Source organism: Bos indicus, chromosome 5 (assembly GCF_029378745.1).
Source record: "Bos indicus isolate NIAB-ARS_2022 breed Sahiwal x Tharparkar chromosome 5, NIAB-ARS_B.indTharparkar_mat_pri_1.0, whole genome shotgun sequence".
Lineage (NCBI taxonomy): Eukaryota > Metazoa > Chordata > Mammalia > Artiodactyla > Bovidae > Bos > Bos indicus.
The window spans coordinates 1,407,927-1,424,533 of NC_091764.1; the positions used below are offsets into that span (position 1 = coordinate 1,407,927).

Consider the following 16,607-nt stretch of genomic DNA (forward strand, 5'->3'; position numbering starts at 1 on the left):
AGCATAATCCTTCAAAATTAAGAAAAGAAAATGTCTGGAAGAAAATTAAAAGTTTCAAAAAACAAGCAGAAAGTTCATCTATCGATACATATAGCATTTCAATTACATATGTTAATTGAATCCAGTGGAGATATTGATATTCCAAGATCTCTCTCCAGATTTTATCTTTAAGGCTTATATCAAAATGGAGGTATAGCAATGAATAAAAAAAAAAAAAAGTAAAAAACAAGACAGAACTTTCCATTCAAGAGAACAGAGTAAAGCAAAACAAGAATCAGTCTTACAGAGATATCCAATCCCACAAAGCATTATCTTACCTTTTCAGATAGAATATCTGAGGCACTAATTCTTCTGGTTAAATTTTGTTCCTTATCTTCTAATCCTTTAAAATAAAACAGCATACTTTGAATGCTTTAAAAGACTGCTACAATCAATTTAAAATAAAATGCTATGTGATATTTATACTAGTAATTATTTTTAAAGGTCTCAATAAAGGGTTTCATTTTCTCAATCTCTCAACCAAAAGGAAAGAATGTTGCCAGATGAAAATCTGAAAAAACTTTCCATATCAGCTTCATTTCTGAAAGTCAGAAAGGCAAAAATAATTCAAAACATTAAAATACAAATTAAAACTGCACTATGATAAAAATGACTTCTGAATTAAAAACAATTATTTCAAATAAGAACAGAATTTAGAGTAGACAGGCAAAAAACAAAGCTTCCTTACTAAATAGATAACACATAAAAAAGAATATGTGATGATTAATTCAAACCTTTGAAGCTGAAATGAATTCAAACATTTAGAGATAGTATTGATTTATTAAAGAAATGTCCTCAGGACTTCCCTGCTGGCAAAAATGTACTTAAAAAAAAAAAAAAAGGAGAAGAAATGTTCTCTACTTATCCAGAAAAGTATTTGCAGAAGTAGATTAAATGACAACAAAATTAAGTCCATCCACACATTTTCCAGAATTCTAGCCTTGGACCCATATTTCTGATTAAGTTATTACAAAATCTTACCTAAATATTATCTAACCCAGGCTTCCCTGGTGGCTCAGTGGTAAAGAATCCACCTGCCAATGCAGGAGATGTGGGTTTGACTTCGCAGGGCTTGGGAAGATCCCCTGGAGAAGGAAATGGCAAACCACTCCACTATTCTTACTTGGGAAAACCCATAGACAGAGGAGCCTTGGGGGCTACAGTCTGGGGTTGCAAAGAGTCAGACATGACTTAGCAACTAAATAACGATATCTCCTCTATGACAGCTCTACAAATCACACAATAAAGTTATAGTACCTATGCAACGGTTATGAGACTCTTTCATAACTAAAACAGATTAAGTTAAAAACTAAAAATATCTCTCAAGATGACACAACTGGATTTGCAAAGCTAGGATTCAAACTAAGTCTAAACGCCAAGCCTAGGTTTTTTTCCATAATACCACTGCCAGTATTCCAAATATCTTAACTTGATTGCTCAAGATCTACTGGTAAAAGAATAGGCAACTTATTCAATACATAGAATTAATCAACTACCCTAAAAACGTAAATGGAAGGCAACCACCAAACTTTGAGTTATGTCAGTTCTGCCACATTGCTTGTTTTGGAAATACGAATTTGTTGCAACATGATTGCCATATTAGAAAATAATTTGAGGACAATACAAATTTCCCATTTGCTTACGTACAATTTTCGTCCAAGAAACACTACAAGAATGCAGAAAGCCACACCCAGCTGATCCTAGTAGGAGCCATGTAGGAACGTACAAACCCCACAGACTCTGAGCCATCTACCAGCTCTTCAGTTCACTGTACACCCATCCCCATCTGGTGTTACAATTTACTCTCCAGTTTCAAATAACCTCCCTTGCTCTACTCACAGTAACTCGTAAGTGGAGCTGCTTCCACTTGTAACTTGTAGGCTGCTTCCACAAGCACATTTTAGGTCTTTTTCAAGGTAAAGTGACATTATAGTATTTCAGGCATTTTTACCCATTTAATGTGTAAACTTGAACCACCATTTTTATTAGACTCCAATCTTTTTTTTTATGTGCCACTGACACGGTTTTTGAGTGTTTTTTCCCCTAACATGATCTGCCCATAAACCCTATGGTTTTTATTGTGTAATTCCACAGTGTAGTGATTTTCAGGAATGCATGTCACCTTATAGCAAAACCGACTGTACTTTAAAGAATACCAGAAGAGTAATAACCATTACATAAAAATTAACAAGGAAAATTAAAAAAAAAAAAAGACAGAGTTTCCATAATAAATGTAAAAAGAACTGAACTTTCCTCATACATGAGAGGAAATCATTAAGTTAGGCGAAGTCTATTAGTTGATGAGGCTCTCTATAAAAAGCTGGCAGCACCTCCCTGTCAGGGAAGTAAAAGCAACCATCTATGAAGCTGGCGGATACCTAACGAGCACGTCACCTGAAAAACAAGCACAGACCATAAACTTCAGACCATAAACCCAGCTTCACACAGAGAATAATAAAAGCAGGGTACGGTGTAACTGACCAAATACGTGGTTGGCCCTTTTGTCCTACCACTGTCATCGGTCTTTACAACATCATTATATCAATTCTTACTCAAAACTTCCAAAATGAAAATGGGTCTTGTGCAGCCATGTAGAATTTTTAAAATTACCACCTGAAATTTTAAACTGAGCAAGAGATAATCAGGATTTGGGGGTAGCTGAAACCACAATAACTGGACTTTCCTGGTGGTTCAGTGGTTACAAATCCACCCGCCAATGCAGAGGACACGAGTTTGATCCCTGGTCCCAGAAGATTCCTCATGCAAGGGAGCAACTAAACCCATGCGTCACAACTACTGAGCTGAGCTCTAGAGTCTATGAGCCACAACTGCTGAAGCCCGCATGCCCTACAGCACGCGACAAGAGAAGCCACCACAATGAGAAGCCCACACGCCAACTGGAAACTTAGCCCCTGCTCGCCACAACCAGAGAAAGCCTGCACAGCCAAAAATGAATAAATAAAAAAAAACTGTAACAACTGAGAACCACCACGGAGAATAGAACACCAAAGATATCAACAGATAAGGAGTTACAAAGGAAAAGTATTATAAAAAAACAAACCGGAAAATCAGAAGGAAGTTGTAAGAAATTACTGATGTGTATGGTATCATTGAAACACTGAAATTTCAAGATTAATGAGAAAAGTATCATTGAATGTAACAGATGTATCTACTCCCTATAGAATACTCTCAAAATTGCAGCCAGGGTGAGCCTTAGAGAATACAAAACAAATTATGCCAATCTTTTGCTCAAAATCCTGTTTCACTCAGAATAAAAACTAACGTTCTTGTAAGATACTGCATGATCTGTCCCACCCTTTATTTCTGACCTCTTCTCTCCCACTATTTATCCCCCTCACTCCCTCTTCTTTAGAATAAAGAATAACTGGCTTCCCTGTTATTCCTCAAATGTGCCAGTACCCCTCTGCCTAAGGGTCATTACTCTAGTTCAGTGAGTCTCAAAGTTTAGCAGGTATCAGAATCAACAGGAGGGTTTGTTAAATACAGACTGCTGGGCCCCATTTGCAGAGTTTCCTCTTTAGTAGATCTAGGGTTGCTGTTGTTCAGTCACTCAGTTGTGTCCAACTCTTTGCGACACCATGGACTGCAGTGTATCAGGCTTCTCTGTCCTTCACTATCTCCCAGAGTTTGCTCAAACTCATGCCCATTGAGTCAATAATGCCATCCAGCCACCTCATCTTTTGTCGTCCCCTTCTCCTCCTGCCTTCAGTCTTTCCCAGCAGGGTCTTTTCCAATGAGATCTGGCGGAGGGCCTGAGAATTTGCATTTCTATTAAGTTTCCAAGTAAAGAAGGTCTAAAAACCACAGTTTAAAAAACCAATACTCTAAGCTATCTATTCTCTTTGCTTGGAAACCTCTTTCCCACAGGTATACATTTGGCTATTCCCCCACCATCTTCAAAGCCTTTGTTTAAATCTCACCTTCAAATTCAGGCCTCTCCTGATCACTCATTAATACTGCAGCCCGTACCCACTGCCTCCATTCTAACTTACTTACTGCTATGCTTTTCCTCTCTCTACAACTGTTATTTAGTCATCATAATTATTGTTTCCTCTTCTTAAAATGCAAGCCCATGAAGGAATAAATGACTATTTTGTTCATTGATGTACTCCCAAGAACCTGGAACAAAGCTCAACTAACTTTTGAATAAATGGAATAAAAATGAAATAAATGAAATAAAAAATGAAAGAAAATGGACAGTAAAATCTGCAACTAGGTTAAAGTAATCTTGCCCTGAGTAGTTTCAGTACTCTGGTAGGGGCAGAAAAGCAAACCGCACTGAGGTAAGAAGGAATGAGAGGTAAAGTGAAGAGAGTCAACACAGGGCCTTTCTGGAAGTCTGGGTGAAAAGACAGAAGTTAAGGAACAAGGCAGAAGGGGCAGGAGGGATTGTTCAGATCTGGGGATGGAAAACACCAGTGTGTTTATAGTAAGTACTCTTTAAGAGAGAAAAGTGGTTAAAGAGGAAACAGAATAAAAAACCTTTGGAGTAAGATCCCAGAGAAAGTGGGAGAAATCAGAGCCAGGAATCAGGTTAAAACAAAATGGTCATAAACAAAAAGAGGGTCACCACTTTCTCAGAGTAGAGAACTGAAATGAAAATTGATATACATATAAACTTACAACTAGGAAGTGAAAAGTTAGAAGTTGAGTGAGATCACCTGAAATAGGAGGCAAGCTCACAGGCTGACAATAGGGATGAAGGTTGAGTAAATGGCCTGAAAAAAAGAGAAATGGGGGTGGCGGGGAGGAAGCTGACCCATAGCAGTCAAAAGGTTTAATGGCAGAGCACCGAGTTTTGCTGAAGACTTGAGAAGGGGTACATGTGTTTTAACACTAATCAATAGAATTTCTTGATTCAGATAAATTTTAGCTTTTTTGGTTTTCTTCCAATCCCTCTTTTTACACTGCTGCCTGTTACTTTTCTAAAGCAGACATCTGATCACGTCATTTTTCTGTTTAAACATATTTGATGGCTTACCTGAGATTTAAAGAAAATCTAAATTCCTTAAGCAAGATATTCAGTGCCCTTTGCATTCTCATCTCAACCTGTACTTTTAAAAATTTATATCCAACCACTCAACAAACATACATATATTTCACATTGCACCTGTATTAGATCAATCTCAATATCCTTTAAAAGTTCTTTATGCTTTCAACTGTTCATTTGGTTCCTTCTGATGGGAATTCCCAAGTGGAAAAGATACATTCTCCAAGACATTGCCATCACACATTACCATCACAATGAAAACTTTCTAAATCCAAATGAAGGTATTTGATCCTTCCTTTGCATTACTGGGCTTCCCTGGTGGCTCAGACGGTAAAGCATCTGCCTGCAATGCGGGAGACCCGGGTTCGATTCTTGGGTTGGGAAGATCCCCTGGAGAAGGAAATGGCAATCCACTCCAGCACTCTTGCCTGGAAAACCCCATGGATGGAGGAGCCTGGTAGGCTGCAGTCCATAGGGTCGCATAGAGTCCGACACGACTGAGCAACTTCACTTTCACTTTGCATTACTGCAGGCTTTCATACATAACTCATTATATTCCATATTTATCTATGTGTCTTCTCTATCCCACTGGGGTATATATAATCTTTGAAACTGCCTGTCTGGAATCATGGTGCTAAACTGAGGAGGAAAAAACATGTCCCTAAAAACGCATAACCAGAATCAGTCACCATTCAGGTTTGCAATCAAATGTACATCACATGAGTTGCCTGAAGACGTCAAATATAACATAGCCCAAATCAAAAGTCTACTTAGCTCCTTGGCAGCAGCAAAAGCAAATCCTCTCTAGGAAATTCACCTTTGTACAGGCTACCAAAACTCCCCACCAAAATAATTCAGAGGAAAATGAACACCTTACTTAAAAAAAAAAAAAAAAAAATTAAACATGCAAGAAAAGAAGGTACCAAAAAATGAGAACCAGCAGGGATAGTAAAAATTAGAAATTAGACTCAGATATCAGAAACTAGCAGGCAAAGAGGAAAATCAAAACAAGCTCATAATTAAAATGTTTAAAGACATAAAGATAAATTTGAAAAACAGAAGAAAAAATTTAAAAAATGACCAAAGAACAAAATAAAAATGAAACACTAAAACAAAAACTGTAACTGAAATTTAAAATTCAATAAGTGGGCTTAAGGCCAATCAGACAAGAGATAAAGAATTTGAGAACTAGGTGGACTGAAAGATACATCAGAGGAAATTTTCCAGAATGTATCACAGTTACAGATGGAAATTTAAGAGAAATGAAAATAAAGTGAGATGATTTAATAAAACATACTGATACAATATAGAGTTCAAAACAAGAGAATGGGACAATATAAGAGATAATGACAAGTTTCAGAATCAATGAAAACTAGGAGCAAAACAGGTCCCAAGCTGGATAAAAATAAAAAATATAATTATCACAGTTAAACTGTAGAGTTTTAAGACAAAAACAGGGTCTTTAAAGCAACTAGAGAAAAATGATAGATTACCTTCAAATGAGAAACTGTTAAGATGGATAAAACTGTTAAGATGACTTTTCAAAGTTAACAATGGAAGCCAGAAAATATCTTCAGCATATTGATACTTAATTTACTAATCTAGAATTCTAAACCTGGGAAAACTGTCTTTGAAGGGGGATAAACAGAAATAACTTTTTCATATGGTAGACACTAACTACTACATGGAGATTCTTAAAAACGTATTTTAAGCATAAGTGATTCTAGACACAGAAGAGTAAGTCAAGAAAGAGTTAAATACACGGCCAAAGGTAGGAAAAAACTGTCCTTGTGTATCAGGGAGAGGGTAAATAACTTGATTAGCTTTAAACATTGGTAAGAATTCATGTTACAGTTCTTAAAGGAATCAAAATGAGACTCAAAACTTAATATCTAACTTTCAAACCAGTAAAAGAAAAAAAAATTGTTTTTAAGAAAAAAAAATTTTTTAAACAAAAAAAACAAAAGAGGCAAGAAAGAAAAAAAGGAAATACAAAGATCAGTAATCATGAAAAAGTGTGAACAAATTACATGTTCTTGTTAAAAGACAAAGATTATCAGGTTAAATTACAAATGAAATAGGCTCCATACAATGTGCAAATAACCTTTGGAACAAGAAGATACAGAAAGATTAAAAGGATAGGCTGCTGCTGCTAAGCTGCTAAGTCACTTCAGTCGTGTCCGACTCTGTGTGACCCCATAGACGACAGCCCACCAGGCTCCCCCATCCCTGGGATTCTTCAGGCAAGAACACTGGAGTGGGTTGTCATTTCCTTCTCCAATGCATGAAAGTGAAAAGTGAAAGTGAAGTCGCTCAGTCTGCAGCCTACCAGGCTCCCCCGTCCATGGGACTTTCCAGGCAGGAGTACTGGAGTGGGGTGCCACTGCCCTCTCCGAAAAGGATAGGTACTGACATACAAAAAACATACACTTCTATGAAGAGAAAGATGGTGTGGCTGGCTATTTAATATGAAACAAAATAATCTTTTAGGCAAAATTACTACTAGACATAGAGGTCACCACATAATAATAATTCCCTAGCCTCAATGTATTTAAAGTAAAAACTGAAAACCAGAAATCCACCACCATACTGGCAGATTTTAGCAAGCCTCTCACTAACTGATAGATCAAGCAGGTCAAAAAACTTTTTACATCTTCCTTCTAAGATGTGAACATAAAAGCCTGATCTAACAACCCAAACATTCCTTTCAAAAACACAAGTTACAAAAATCACATGCTAGACAATAATGTAAGTGTCTAGAAATATTTCACAGGATTGGTACCACATAGGTCTCTGATAATGTGACTGCCTTACAAGTGGATAACAGAAAAACAGCTAAAAAAACCTACATGCTTGGAAGTTAAGAAATAGTTCCAAATAGCCTACAGGCCAAAGAACAACAAAAATTAGAAAATACTTAGAACTGAATGAAAAGAATTTACATATCATAAGCTGAGATGCAACTAAAATAGAAATTTTATAGCCCAAGTGAAAGTTGCTCAGTCGTGTCTGATTCTTTGCAACCCCATGGACTGTACAATCCATGGAATTCTCCAGGCCAGAATACTGGAGTGGGTAGCCATTCCCTTCTCCAGGGGATCTTCCCAAACAGGAATGGAAGTGGGGTCTCCTGCATTGCAGGTGGATTCTTTACCAACTGAGCTATCAGGGAAGCAAAATTTATAGCCCAAAATAAGGTTAATAGAATTTTATATCACAAAATGATGTCAATAGTAGAGAGGCTAAGAATTAATGAGTTAACAAGCAGGGAACTTATTTCTGAGGAAATTTTAAAAGGTATGGGGAGATAAAATTTATAAATGCCACAGTTAATAAAAAGGTAAGACATTTAAGAATAACTTAGTATAAACTGTTCAACTTACGGGAAATTAACACATTACTAGAAAAATAGTTTCCCTAAACTGCTTTACCCAGAAATAGAAAACATGAACAGTCAGTAGTTTAAAACCTCCCCAGGAAAACTCCATCCTGCCCCAGATAATTTTACCTGCAAGATCTACCAAATATCCCAGGAATGAGTACAACCTTAAACCTATTCGAAAGAGCAAAAACCACTCCTTAACTCATTATGAGCATCATAATTTTATACTAGGCTCCCCTCCCCCCACCCAGTAGAGAATCAGCCTGCAATGCAGGAAATAAAGGAGGGGCAGGTTCAATCCCTGCATTGCAAAGATTCCTGGGAGGAAAAAATGGCAACCCACTCCAGTATTGTTGCCTGAAAAATCCCATAGACAGAGGAGCCTGGCGGGCTACAATTCATAGAGTCACAAAGAGTTGGACACACTACCAACCTTATACTAAAACTTGTAAGGAAAAACAAGGAACAAAGCTACAGGCTATGAACATAGATGAAAATTTCTAAACAAATATTAGCAAACCTTTATTTATGAAGGTTTTATAACTGCCCAAAACTGAAAGAACCAAATGTCCCTCAAGTGGGAAATTAATTAAAAAACTGCAGCAAAGCCATATAATGGGACATTCAGCAGTAAAACAGAATGAACTACTGATACATGTAACCACATAGATCAATTTCAAACACACTAATCAAAGAAGCTAGGATTAAAAAACAATGTTCTACATGACTCTATTTATATGACATTCTGGAAATGGCAAAAGTATAGGGTCAGAAAAACAGACCAGTGGTTACCAAGTAGGGTTGGTGGCATGAGGGCACCATGTTAAAGGCAGGAGTTAATGGAACTGTTCTGTATCTGAATAGTGATGGCTGGCAATGATTACCAACTCCTTCCATCTGTCAAAACTCAAAGAACTACACAGTTAAATGGATAAATTTTTACTGTATCTAAATATACACTCACATAAAAGAAAAAGAAAAATTAACAAACTGAATCCATGATGTATAAAAATAATGTATCATAACTAGCTGGGTTTATCCCAATCATACAAGAGTGGTTTAACTCTAAAAAAAATCAGTTAATATAATCCATTACATTAATAAACAAGAAAAATTAGATGCTCTTCTCCACAATGAAGAAAAAATATCTGATAAACTTCAACATCCATTCATGCTGAAAATTTCAAACAAGGAATGGTGGTGAGGTCTGAACTCCTACAATAAACTTAACCAACACTATGTTTAAAAGTAAACAGCAAAGAAGGGATATACGTGTATGTATGGCGGACTCACTCAGCTGTACAGCAGAAATGCAACACTGTAAAGCAACTAAACTCCAATAAAAAAAAAAAGTAAATGGCAAAAGTATCCCCTGTAAGTTAGGGAACAAAAGTGCCCATTACCACTTATGTTAAAATTGTATTATTAGCCCTGATCAACACTTAAAGCCAAAATGAAACAGAATTTGTCATTATCCAACAACATGACTGTCTACGTAGACAGTGCAAAAAGAATTCAGACAAAATATCAGAATGATTTCAATGAAGTACACTACCAAAATAACCAGTTACCCCTTCAAAGGAAATCTCATCACTAACTGAAATGTGAAATTCCATTACCTGGACTAGATTCAGTAGCGTCAGATTTCAGGGAAAGCTGTTTTGTTCCATCTTTAACTTTTTTCAATCGGTTCTTATCTCCTGGTAAAGTCAATTTTTGCCTGAGTGGTTTTAACTCAAATGCCTGAAAAGTTTTGACCTGTGTTTTCTCCTCAGGAGCTACTTCTTTACTTGAGTCTTTTATAATACTGACATTATCAGTGCTTGTTTGGTCCTCAAAGTTCAACGTTTTAGGATCTTCTTGCACATTCTCCTCTTTGCTACTCAAAGCCAGTTTTTCATCCTTATTGATACACTCTAGTTCCAACTGTATTTGCTTATACTTCAAAAGTAAATCTTCAAAAGTTTCTTCCCCACAGTTTTCACTTTTTGATGAATAATTCTGTTTTCTTGATGGAGATCTTCCAAAACTTTTGGCTGAACAGCATATTAAGGAAACCAGTTGCCAAAAATTTTCCAGTTAATTTAACAAAAACACATTAAGTTATAGATGAATTGTCACCCTTTTTTGTGTTTTTCAAAGATGAATTGATATTTTAAAATTACTAAATTCCATTTAATACATGTGCTGTTATGTGTTAAGCACTTTCATTATGTACCCGTATTTCAAATTTAACAAGTATTAATATAAACAGTCTACTTACAAGATCACCAATGTCACTTATTACCCACAGTATCCACAGATACAGCACCTGGTTAGTTTACAGCATGTTTCTGCAGGTATCAGGAAAGCCCATAAGCTGGTTGTTAAAGATTTGTTTCTGAAGGAAGAGGGGAGAAACTGAATGGTTTGTCACAGATGTTGATAATTTACACTTCAAATAATAAGATGTTCCTTCTTTTTAATTAGTTTCTTCTTGTGTCTCAAATTTTTAAAAAGAGATAAAAAATGAACACTGATAATTAATATTTAAGGCTAAGTTATGAATAAGAAACACTGTATTGAAAACCTAACACAGCAATCTTAGAACTCATCAAGTATACTAACATCCAAAATAGGTACAACTAAGACAATGAAACCAGTTTAAAAAAAACAAAAACCTTAAGTTGTATTCAAGATGTACCTTCTAATTTTTCCTTGAAGATAAGGATATCAAAACCTGTTATTTTTGGTCTTTTTCTTTAACATAGTACTACATAAAACAACTTCATGGTTGAAAGTGGCTACAAAGTTCCAAACTAAAATTTTTATTCAAAATAATTCACACATGTAAAAACCGTTCCACCTCATTTCTCCAGTCTAGAAATTAATAAAAGACAAGTATTTTATTTGGTTTTAACACAATAAGGCATTAATAGATCATTAAATTGGCTAGTATATAACATCACATTTCCCTATATATAGTTTCTTCTGTGTAACAACTTACTAGACAATCTGCAAAGATTTTTAAACTTCTCTAATGACCAATTTAAGAATGGGAATTATCACCAAGTATTTTAGAAACTAAATAATCACTACAACTGAAAATCTTTAAAAGTTCTGCAGCAAAACTGTTCTAGCAAGTCTTTGGTTTTCTGATCTCCTTTTACAGCTGGGTTTCTTGAAATACTACTAGTTTCTCATTACCTGTGTTTCTCAACCAAATGGAATCTGGCTTCTGCTGGCTGAGTTTATCCATCATGTTTTCAAACCTTATTCTATCTGATTTCTCTGCAGCATTCCGTAACTCCACTCTTCGTTTGTTTCTCTAGGTTTTGGGGTTTGGTTTTTTTTTTTTTTTTTTGGTCTTTAATGACACCTCTGTCTCCCAACTGCTGCAACAACAGTGCTCTCCAGTGAGTCCTACTTAGTCTCTCTCTTTTCATTTTGAGCATTCTAATGCACTCCCATAGTTCTGCCTGGTGATATTTGGGGTTCTATCTCCCACAAGCCATCTTCCATCCTATTGTTAATCTTTCTAGAACACAAATCAGATCTTATCCCTTGTTTTAATCTCACTAAGAATAGAGTCCAAAATCCTTACAATGGCATATAATGCTTTCATGATTCCCTTCCAATCTCATCTCATCCAGGTTTATCACAATTTATGCATAGCTTTGTGTCTAGGTTTTTCTGGTCTTCAAATTTACCCCAATTCAAAGGCCCCCTCGCTATATGAAGCTAGATAATTACTTGCTCCCCGACCCCACCATTACATACTCTTTGTACATAAACTTGGGTAATTATCTACATTTAAATCTCACTTTTTCAGAGGAGTCACAACAACTAAAAAAATAAGACTAGAGTCCTTGGATATATTCAGAAAGAGAAAAGATTCAATACACTAACAAAAAATAAAATAACTAAAGGACAGAAAAAAAGGAAAATCAATTGAACTATGACTAATTAATCTCCTTCAAGGCTAAATGAAGTGTTCTACTTCTACCTACACAGAACAGTTAGAATGAAACCAACACTTAAATGATTTAATATAAAATTGGTCAACATGGAGTTTCTAACTGAAACCTGGTTTATGTTAGCTATGACCAGATTTGAAAGTTTAAGCAGCAGCCATCCAAAGGAGACATATGCTAAGACTGACTGACAAAGTGCCTATCAATACGGAAAATTAAAAATGAACAAGAATGAAAATAACTACCTCCAACAGAATCTGGTTTATTCTATTTCTTTAAAGCTGCATCTAGCATATTTTAATTATTACTGAAAAAGTTTTAAAAAATACCTACCTGTACTCATGCTACTTCACTTCTACATTATGGAAATAAGTCACAGAATAACTCTTACTCTTTCTTAATGCAATTCTTGTACATAAAAATGTTACAATCACACAGTGGAAATAAAAATTAAACTTAGTATAATCATGGTATTAAAGGAATTTAAAGTAACAAAATCTTTTATTACAATTTTTTTTTTATTACAAAATTTATTTGCTCACGTTACATAAAAGTGGCTGGGAACTATGTTTCTCTTCATAAATTCTTATAAAGAATTCCACCTCTAGGATGGATTACTGATACACCTCAAAGAAAACAATGAGCAGAGAATCAAAACAATCATCCTTGTGCAGGATGTGTGAAAAGAAAAACAGCAAGACAGCTCATTTCTGATAAGTTACTACAGAAATCAGACTGGATACTTTCCATACTTGTTTCACAACACCATATGCCTGTTCATTAATAAAAACATCTAAGGTTATAAAGGTATATGCTGCTGCTAAGTCGCTTCAGTCATGTTCGACTCTATGCGACCCCACAGACAGCAGCCACCAGGCTCCCCCGTCCCTGGGATTCTCCAGGCAAGAACACTGGAGTGGGTTGCCATTTCCTTCTCCAATGCCTGAAAGTGAAAAGTGAAAGTGAAATCGCTCAGTCATGTCCGACTCCCAGCGACCCCATGGACTGCAGCCTACTAGGCTCCAAAGGTATATATATGGTAGAAGCCAAATTGATATCGAATGCATGGACAAAAAGAAGGCAAAAGCAGGAAGTAGGCAAGTCCATGGCATCACCTCCTTTTCTAACATAAAATAAACTAAGAAAAAACTTTAAGCTCCCATAGTACTTTTTACATACCTCAATTTGAACTTTTTACACTGAATATAATTAACATTTGTCTCTTCAACACACAAGTTTCATTCATGTTTGTATTCCTTTTTTATGTTTTAAAATTTTTTATTGAAGGATAATTGTTTTACAGAATTTCGTTGTTTTCTGTCAAACCTCATTTTTGTATTCTTAAATAATTTACGTGTCTGTAATTAAACAGCCCTTCTGTTCTTAGGCTCAGAACTGACAACTAATAAATCCTTGGTTAAAAAAAATATCTTGGGCTAAGGTTTTCTATCTTTATTCAAAGAACATTTTCTTTTTAAAAGTTAAACACCTAAGTGATATTTTTTCTGAAACAGTCCTGCGTGCTCCTGACCCAACTTGTGGTTGCATAAGTTTTTTCAGAGCACTAGCATCAGAAGCTCCTCCTCCTTATCTAAACTACATTTCTGGTCCTCTTTCTATCCTGATATCTGGCAAAGACCATTTGGTCTTAAGTATTCTGTGAAAATAACGTTGAGTGTCTCCCCAACAAATGTCATTACATGTAGGTTTCATATATAATGAATATATTAAAAACTCATCACAGCATGGAAATTACAATCAGCAATAAGTATTCTCAATAAACTATTTTTAGGCAGTTATCATGGAGTATGTCAAGACATAGTTCTACAAATAATCTGCAAGAGAATATTAATATAATTACTATAATATATACATCTGCATCACTTTGCTGTATCTTGAAACACATATGTATAACTTAAAAAAAATTTTTTTAAAGGATAGTTCTATAAACACATCTTAAAATAGCAAATTCTCAGATGAATAAACTCAGGAATGTTTAAGATAACTAAGAATAAGATTAGAGGGGACAAGAATCAGATATTTGCTATTTTCCTCCTTAACCTCTCCATTAGCTCCACCTCCCCATAAACCCATGGTTTCCAATGCATTAAAATTCTGGTAAGTTTCATTCTCTCTCTAGTCCACAACTGTCAGCACCAAGAGTTATAAAATGCCCAAAATATGAACATAAGAAATAGAGAAGTTAAGGAGGTAAAGCTTCTGCCAAAGATACATGAATTTCAAACCTCCGAATTAATAGTTGGTGACACCAGGATTTTTCCCCCCCAACTTTAAAACGCAGCAATGTATAAGAATAAATCAAGAAAGGTTAAAAAAACAAAAAACAAAAAAAAAACAGAATCACAAATAAAAACAGTAGGATTCGGCGTAACGAAACTTCATAATCTTCAATGTGACAGTGCAATACGATATAAGCAACAGTATTCCTCAGACTTTTTATGGCTAATACTTTTTTCTTCCTCTAACAATCTAAGGCAACTTCACATAACAAAGTTTACTAACAACAACAAAGGCTAATGAAACCTGGGCTTGTGATGTAGTATTTCAAATCTGATTTTACACTTAGATTCCACTAGTTTGGCCCCCGTCCAAAACAAGTTACTATTAAAAAAGCAATATACCCAGTCAAGCAATTTTAAGAAACAACGCGACAGTTTGACACACGAGGTTTACCAACGAACCACCTACGTTAAGTATTCTGACACAATGACAAATAAGCGGTTCTGACGGTTCAGAAAAGTTACTCATCTCATACCTAGTAATGACGCTAAAGGGAACTTTAGTGACACACCCAGGGCAGACCGCCACGTTAAGGATACAACTCTTCCGAGGTGGAGAGGGCTCTCGCCAGCTCTGACTGCTGCCGAATCCGGATCCCGCTCCTCCTCCCAGAGGTCTGCCCCCCGGCTTGCCTCCTCGATCACCCCCTCCTCGTCCCCGACTCCAGCGACTCCCACCCCGGTAAGGCCTGCCTCGAAAACGGAAACGGTCCAAGGCGATGTGGCTCCGTTCCCAAAACGACGGCCGGGGGCTGCTTTCGGACAGTGAGCTGGAAGGCATCCTCACAGAGGGCGGGTGAGACCGGAACGGCTCTTTGGGTCGGTAGCTGCTGTGTCCCCTGAGGTGGCCCCGCTCTGACGCGTGCCGCGAGCGTGAGAAATTCCTCAGCTGCAGCTGAGAAGAGGACGACGACGAGGAGGAGCCACCGCCTCCGCCGGATCCACCGCCCCGGGCCGGGTGAAGAGGCCTTCGCCGCGGGTACGGTAACAGCCCGCCGCCACTGCTGCTGCTGCTGCTCCGGCTCCGTATCTGACTGTTATTGTCGTCGTCGCTGATTTCCCCATCTTCAAGCTCCCCTTCTTCCTTAGGCGAGAGGCCACTGGAAGCCAGGGCCGGAGTATCTGCGGTCGCCATCCCGGGAGCAGCGCTTTCCACACAACCTTAGCCCTCTATCCGGGGATCCGCCCGACTACTGCCTTCCTCTTCGGTTTCCTTCTTCCCTAACGGACCCGGTCGGTGCGGCCTTATCCTGTTTGGAGACCTAGCGGGCTCTGCTCCCCAACTTCCCCGCACCCCAGCTCTTTCTCGCCGGACCGTCGCAACCCACTTCCCTACCCTAGCGCCCCCTTGCTCCTCCGCGATCGGGGCTCTTCCGCCTCGCGAGAAAGTGGCTCTGGGCTGCTCGGCCGTCACTTCCTGCCGCACGCCGGAAACAAGACTCCCAGTCCACGCGATAATAATTAGGACAGCGCGATGCTCCCTGGGAGTTGTAGTCTTTCTTTTTATTGCCGCTCGCTTTGAGGTTATCCTTCCAGTCTGAGGCTCGTACCTATTATTGACTGGCCTTTGGGGGTTTAGGGTGCGTGGCGGGGTAGGCGGGCCTGTTTTTAATCTTGGCCTCGAGAGAGTTTCATAGTGATAGGGGGGCACACCTCGTCTAATTGCTCGGTGGCCTGCAGCTAAACAGACGCTATATAGTCCCACTCCCTTTCGGGAGCCGGGGAGAGGGCGGGTTGCGTCCGCCATGTTGGTGAAGGCAAACGGGAGCGACTGGAGCGCCAGGCTCGTCGGCTTTGCCGGCTCAAGTCCGCCATATTAATAAAGAGAAAGGGCAGGTTGACCCCTCCCGCTCCCCACCAGCTACACACACACACGCACACGCATACACACACATACCCCTTCTTCCCAGCCATCTCTGGCA

At 37.8% G+C, this 16,607-nt stretch overlaps 1 protein-coding gene across 3 annotated transcripts in view; it reads right to left on the reverse strand.

The window, feature by feature from the left end:
- The window catches only part of ZFC3H1 (zinc finger C3H1-type containing), a 50,239-nt gene extending 34,419 nt beyond the window's left edge, over window positions 1-15,820 (reverse strand). For all 3 annotated transcript variants that reach the window (XM_070788816.1, XM_070788817.1, XM_070788815.1), the window contains exons 1-3: window positions 15,226-15,820; window positions 10,052-10,468; window positions 318-382 (exon numbers count right to left, since the gene is read on the reverse strand). In XM_070788816.1, the coding sequence (XP_070644917.1) occupies window positions 318-382; window positions 10,052-10,468; window positions 15,226-15,820 (1,077 nt within the window). The remainder of the gene's footprint in view (window positions 1-317; window positions 383-10,051; window positions 10,469-15,225) is intronic.
- Between the last annotated feature and the right edge of the window lie 787 nt (window positions 15,821-16,607).